Here is a 7,374-nt window from a genome sequence, read left to right on the forward strand (position 1 = left end):
GATTTGTAACTTCAAAACATGCTACAAATTCTGCCTCCATAGTAGATGTTGCCACAATGCTTTGCTTGGAACTTTTCCATGATATGGCAGCTTCTCCAAATAAGAATAAGTAGCCAAATGTAGACTTTCTTGTGTCAGCACATCCACCAAAATTTGAATCTGAGTAACCAATTACTTCTAATTGGCTAGACCTTTTGTACATGAGCATATAATTCTTTGTACCTTGAAGATATCTTAAAACCTTCTTTGCAGCTTTCCAATGATCCATTCCAGGATTACTTTGATACCTTCCAAGCATTCCTACTGCAAAGCTAATGTTCGGTCTTGTGCAAGTTTGCACATACATAAGACTTCCCACTACAGAACTATATGGAATTCCTTCCATTCGCTTCCGTTTTATGTCATTTTTTGGGCATTGCATAAGACTAAATTTGTCCCCTTTTTGAATTGGTGCAATTCCTGCGGAACACTTTTCCATGTTGAACCTCTCTAGAACTTTATTTATATAGGCCTTATGAGACAATCCTAACAATCCTTGTGATTTATCACGAAAAATTGCAATTCCTATCATATAGGATGCCTCTCCCATATCTTTCATTTCAAAGTTTCTAGAAAGATATTCTTTAGTCTCACGCAACATTCCCAAATTATTTGTTGCAAGCAAAATATCATCAACATATAAGACTAGAAAGATAAACTTACTCCCACAGACCTTTCGGTATATGCATACATCAACAACATTTTCTTCAAAACCGAAAGAAAGAATGGTATTATTAAACTTAATATACCATTGTCGTGAGGCTTGTTTTAGTCCATATATTGATTTCTTAAATTTACACACCATACGACCCTTTTCTTCAGTTGGAAAACCTTCAGGTTCATCCATATAAACTTCTTCATCAAGATTACCATTCAAAAAGGTAGTTTTTACATCCATTTGATGTAACTCCAAGTCATAATGAGCCACAAGTGCCATAATGATACGCAATGAATCTTTCTTAGAAACAGGTGAAAAAGTTTCTTTATAATCAACACCATTCTTTTGAGTAAATCCCTTAGCAACAAGTCTAGCTTTATATCGTTCAACATTGCCTTTGGAGTCTCGCTTAACTTTGAAGACCCATTTACAACCAATACATTTAGCACCTTCTGGCAATGCAATAATATCCCAAATTTTGTTATCTTTCATGGATTTTAACTCTTCTTTCATGGCATCAATCCATTTTTCTGAATCATCACTATTTATGGCTTGTGTAAATGAAACTGAATCTTTAGATATTCCAATATCTTCTTCTTGTAAATAAGTCTCATAATAGCTTGGAATAGCTGACTTTCTTTCTCTTTGAGATCTCCTCAATGGTATTTCTTGAGACTCATTTCTTTATGATATTTGTGAGTTAGTTTCTTCATTGGGAGCATTATCATTCAAATCTTGTTCATCACTATTAATGTGTTCAACAATAGTTAGAACAACTCTTTGAGTAGGTGTGGATAAAGGAACACTAACATGTATAGGAACATTAACTTTAATTTCCTTTATTTCTACATTTTGATGATTTTTACTCCCACTAACTTCATCATTTTCAAAGAATTTTGCATTACCAGTTTCTACAATTCTTAGACTATGGTTTGGACAATAAAAAATATACCCTTTAGACTCCTCTGGATAGCCAATAAAATAGCCATTCACTGTTCAAGAATCTAATTTCTTTTCTTGTGGTTTAAATATTCTTGCTTCTGCTGGGCAACCCCAAACATGTAAATGCCGTAAACTGGGTTTTCTATTAGTCCATAACTCAAAAGGAGTCTTTGGAACAGCTTTACTAGGAATTCTATTTAGCAAATACATGGCAGTCTTTAATGCATACGTCCACAAGAATTTGGGTAAAGAAGAATTGCTCATCATACTTCTAATCATATCCATTAACGTTCGATTATGCCTTTCTGCCACACTATTTTGTTGCGGTGTGTATGGCATTGTGTATTGTGCACATATGCCATGTCTTTCTAGAAGTTTTGCAAATGGACCAGGACATTGTCCTGTTTCATTATGTTTTCCATAAAGCTGATGGCATTGAAGATAACATCAAATATTAGCATGACCAAATTAAAAAATGTTTGGTCCCTTCCACCATCATTTGCGTAAGTCAAAATCTTGATTTTCTCATTTTAACTAAGTAAAATAAATAATCATTGTGCTCAAACATTCCTAGGATGACGTGTTGTTACATATGGAGGATCATGACCTACTGGAAAAATATGTACATTATATGCCACCAACCCGTGACCTTCAATTTGTAAGTTCTCATTAATGATTGGAATATTTTTATTATAATAAAAAGTACTCAAAATTTTACTTATACATATTACATCCTATTTGTTATGCAGATATATGTCCCAATCAAGGAGAATGATCACTGGTATCTAATGGTAATGAGCATTCCTGACAAAATACTTTATCATTTAGACTCTCACTGTAAGATTGAAGACGATGAACCACGCAAGCATCATATTAGAAATATAGTAGGTTCTCTTACTATAGAAATAAAGCTAATAATAACATTACTTCGAATAATAAAGCACATTATTCTTTTTACAGGGAGTGGCTCTTTCTGAAATAATATTTTCTGAGAAGTATGCAAAATGTGGTATACAAGAAATAGTGAGTTTCGAGGGTTGGGAAGTCCGTAGTGCCTTAGGTATTCCTATGTGCACAAATAGGTAATTATGCAAATTGTTTATTACCTTTTGTGCTCCCGACAGATATCTATCAGATCTTTTATGGAATTGACAACCTCAGATATCTGTCACCCATTACAGGAGGCAAATGATGAGAAAGCTTGATTAGATAATAATAATAATAAACTTATAAAAAAACTCTAAGTAGATTTAAGTAGTGTACATGCAAACATCTTACATATCTTTTGGAAAAACCTAAATCATTTAGAGATTGTAACTCCAGACTCTTTGCAAGTTGACGGCCAGCAGCCAAAACCCTAATGCAAAGCACCTCAATTCCCCACACACTAATCTCTATAACCAACCCTCTCTTCCAAATTCCAATATGCAAAGCATCATTTATCTTTGCATAACAATCATCTTGTGCATTCACACAAACAGTAAGTGTGGTTTCCTCGTATAAGGTCTCATCTCATCCTCAGACATTGAAGCACTAAAGGCTTTCAAGGCCTCAATCAAACCCCCCTCAATAACACTATGGTCATGCATAGCATCCTGGAACTTCACCACTGACCCATGCTCCATCCCTCGTCGCACCCACTTCACGTGCGGCCTCACCTGCACCGCCGACAACACCCGCATCAACCAAATCACCCTCGACCCCGCTGGCTACACAGGAACACTCACCCCACTCGTCTCTCAACTCACCACACTCATCACTCTCGACCTCTCCGATAACTCTCCAAATGATGAATTGAAAACATACGAAATGATGAATTGAAAAGGCATAATGATTAACTAACCTCCAAGCGTTTAGGCAGAGTCCTACGCGGCGGCGGCAGAAGCAGGGCGCGGCGGCGGATGCAGGGAGCGGCGGCGTCTGATGGGTGTTGCGGCAGCAAGGATAGGCGAACCAGAGATACAACAGAGGAAGAAGATGAGAAAATGATGTTGATTGAAATTGGATCTATAAACCCTAACAGACATGCTTATCTTCTGAGAAACTAAAACTAAAAGAAAAAGAGAAAAAGTATAAATAACAAAAGTTTAAGGGATCAAAATCTATTTAATAAATTTTTCAAAAAAAAAGGGGTACATTTTGTAATTATTTTTATGATGGTTAACGATACACCTACAAAAAAAATGTAGGAGTAAGGAATTCATGGCCTAATAGATATAATAGATTTTTTAATTTTGATGAGAACTTTACAAGTTTTTTTCATATGTTTTCAAAACTCAAAAGTACCATAACTTTTAAAAGTCACACACACAAGTAATTAAGCTTTTTAATTTACCAAATATAAAATAAGGTGCTTGTGGTTTACCAAACCAAACTTTAATCTGGTTGAATCCGGTTCATTCATTCGATAACCTGACTGGTTCCATATTCAGAGCTTTGCGTAAAACCCTACTCCTGAACCTTCATTCTCAAGCAGACTACTATGGACGTTGACGCCATTGGAGACCATGCCGAGAAGCTCAAGTCCCTTCGAATTGAGGAATACGAAGATGACGACGATGACGACGATGACGAAGAAGAAGAAGCTGTCACACTTGGTTTCGTTGAGAACCCCAAAAATGAATGGTCTCTTGAGCGCCAATTTTTCCCCAGCAAAGCTGGCGGAGTACCGGTACTCCCACTATGCTTCTGTGTTCATCCCTCTTATTCAATGAAACTAAAACCTGCTGTTATATAAAGAAAATGAAAAGTTTCAATTTTTGATGGTGATGTGTTCATTTTGTGAACTGTGAATATTGGTGTAGGCTTGGCTTGATCCTGTGGATATACCATCAGGGAGGTCATCAATTTGTGACATTTGTGGCGAACCTTTACAATTCCTGCTTCAGGTATCATTCTATCCATCACTGTTCCTATACTCTCCTAATAATGGCATGGTTTGTAATTTACACGATATTCATTCAAAGATGTGAGTGAAATTTCAAGTTAGGAGAAGTTTTAGCTGCACCAATTAGTAGGATATATCCTTTTTCTTCTACCCAGCTAAGGGATTACTGGAATTCTTGAAATGATAGGTTTATGCACCTACTAAGAAGGAAAGTGCATTTCATCGGATGCTGTTTGTTTTCATGTGCCGTTCCATGAAATGTCTTCTCAGGGATCAGCATGAGCAGTGGAAACGCCACCCGGAGAAGCCATCTAGAAGGTTCGTAATGTCTGACGAGAAAGAAAGTTTTCTTCCATGGTCTTTGGGGTTCCTTTGGCCAATGAATTCTGATTGTGTAATGATTTATTGAAGTGTGAAGGTTTTCCGTTGTCAGTTACCTCGCTTTAATCCTTTTTACTCAAGTGAACCGCCTAAGTATGATGGGAATTACAAACCTTCTGGCATTGGAGGTTAGTTTATCATCATTTTATTTTTTGGCTCTTTTGTTGGGTATCATACATATATAAATGTATATGCTATTGTGATTTGATTCATTTTTACTAGTGTTTGTGTGATTTTGTATCTTGGGAAAATGGGTATTCATGATTATCAGATGGTCTTTGCTTCTGTCTGTGTGTGATTTCGGTTCTGTTCTTCAATTGCTAGTTTTCTTAGTTGTATCTGTTGATTTATGAATTTTTTAACCGGTGACTGTTTCATCATGAGGAGTAGCATTCTAAAGGTATTGCATGAGTTATAGAGTTCATGTGTACATGCAATGCAATTCATCTTTTTTATTTTGTGACACCATGCTTTTGCTACATTTCAGTCTCAAAATTTGATTCCCCGAACAAGTTGCTCTTACGTCGTATCTTTATTGTTCTTATACTCAGCATTATTTCTACTATTATTTTTTCTTTGTATATGACTAATTTATGGCCTGCTTTTACATTAAGATTGCTGTATTAGTACTTCTATTGATTAAGCATATTTTATTAAAAGATAGGATTCTCTCTTTCTTTTAGCTACTCTTTGCAATTGGTGTGGGACATGGAAAGGAGATAAACTCTGCAGTAGTTGCAGACAAGTGCGGTATTGTTCTGAGAAACACCAGGTAGTTGAATTGATTAAATGTCTCGTTTAGTCTCCTTTTCACAAATTTCATCCTATAAAATTCCTTTCCATTTTCAATTTGCAGGTAATGAGTTGGCGCTCAGGTCATAAAATTGTTTGCCAGCAGATGAAAGCTTCTTCACCTATTGGCGAATCCAATAAAAGTGGAGCCACTTCATTGGAGTCTCATAAAGGTCACAGTTGTTTAAGACCTGTATATTTCATGAGTCACGTAGGTTAATCTAAAATTTAATACTTTCTAGCATAATGTTCATTACATCTGATATCTTACCATACAGTTGGAAGCAAGAATGTGTGGCCTGAATTTGAAATCATCATTGAACACGAAAGTGAATATAACACAGACATTCCTGAGGATAATGCTTTATCTAATTCCTTGATCTCGAAGAACAAGATTGATGACACAATGAATTCACTTATGGATAGTTTTCAGGTACAACGTGTAGCTGTTTTCATCACTGAAATCATGTTTCTTATCGTTTAGGATCAAGATCCTCTAAAGTGAGAAAGTTGGTAAAGTAGTAAAATGAGAAGTTAATCACTCTTAAATTAAGATAGTGGGGCGCACATTTCATAAAAGTTATAAAATCAATGGTGATTAATCCTTCACTTTACCACTTTATCAACTTCCTGACTTTAGAGGATCCAAATTCTATTGTTTAAGCATATAGTTTGCTCACGATATTATTTGCAAACAGGGTGATGATGACAAAAAGAGTTGGGTTTACTTCCAAGAACGCATTGCCAAGGCCCCCGAACAAGTGTTGAGGTGATTATTATTGAGTTATTTAGAGTGCTTAACTGAGTTGAAGAACTTCTTTCAGCGTCCTTATGATGGCAGCTTATTTGCTAAAAATGTTCCAAAACCAGATTTTCTTGCATAATGGATAAACAAATTCAAAATAACCCAACTAATTGAACTGATTTCAGGATATATTTCCATTAACCGACTGATACAAACTTATGGTAAATACAGGTACTATAAGGATACAAATGCGAAGCCAATATGGCCTGTTTCGAGTGGTCGGCCATCCAATGCTGATATCCCTAAATGCAGTTATTGTGGTGGACCAAGGTGTCATGAATTTCAGGTAGTTAGTTACGAGAAGTTTTTGCTTGAAGGGTTCTTCATGGTTTTTCTATTGGTGTTGATGTTACTTTTAGATTTTTAGTTAATAAGCTGTTATTATTGTTGGTGGCACTAGATTTTACCACAGCTGCTATATTACTTTGGAGTAGACAATGAAGCGGACTCTTTGGATTGGGCTTCAATTGTGGTGTATGCATGTGAAGCTTCTTGCGAAGCAGGTTTGCCTTACAAAGACGAGTATGCTTTTGTTCAACTTTTTTCACCTTCCCATAATACAATCCACTGAAATTTTGACCTTGCCCTTGTATTAAAAAAATTTAAGATATTTTTGTTAAGAGTTTTTGGATGTGGGGATAGGAATATATGTATTTACCTTTGTCCTCAACTTTGAGGATCATGACTGGTTATTGTGTGATTTATAGGTTTTTGTTGAAAATTTTCTCTTTAATTAGAAGTAGGCTATTTTTTGTACCTTTGTGTGTTATTTTTGGAGTTCCTACTATGTATAATGTATTTTTCTTTTTTTTAGAAGTATTTTTGTTCGTTATACATTAATTGTTTAATCAGTAATGCATTGCAAGGGTC

The 7,374-nt window shown here is 35.7% G+C and overlaps 1 protein-coding gene across 1 annotated transcript; it reads left to right on the forward strand.

Annotated features, from left to right (window-relative positions):
• On the forward strand, nucleotides 4,029-7,374 carry LOC107623450 (programmed cell death protein 2). The gene is made up of 10 exons (XM_016325712.2): nucleotides 4,029-4,310; nucleotides 4,444-4,527; nucleotides 4,714-4,844; nucleotides 4,938-5,035; nucleotides 5,591-5,679; nucleotides 5,764-5,872; nucleotides 5,978-6,132; nucleotides 6,398-6,468; nucleotides 6,676-6,790; nucleotides 6,905-7,374. Exons 1-10 carry the CDS (start codon nucleotides 4,122-4,124, stop codon nucleotides 7,073-7,075), a joined length of 1,212 nt encoding a protein of 403 aa, XP_016181198.1. The 5' UTR covers nucleotides 4,029-4,121; the 3' UTR covers nucleotides 7,076-7,374.

The sequence above is a fragment of the Arachis ipaensis genome, chromosome B10, assembly GCF_000816755.2.
Source record: "Arachis ipaensis cultivar K30076 chromosome B10, Araip1.1, whole genome shotgun sequence".
Taxonomy (NCBI): domain Eukaryota; kingdom Viridiplantae; phylum Streptophyta; class Magnoliopsida; order Fabales; family Fabaceae; genus Arachis; species Arachis ipaensis.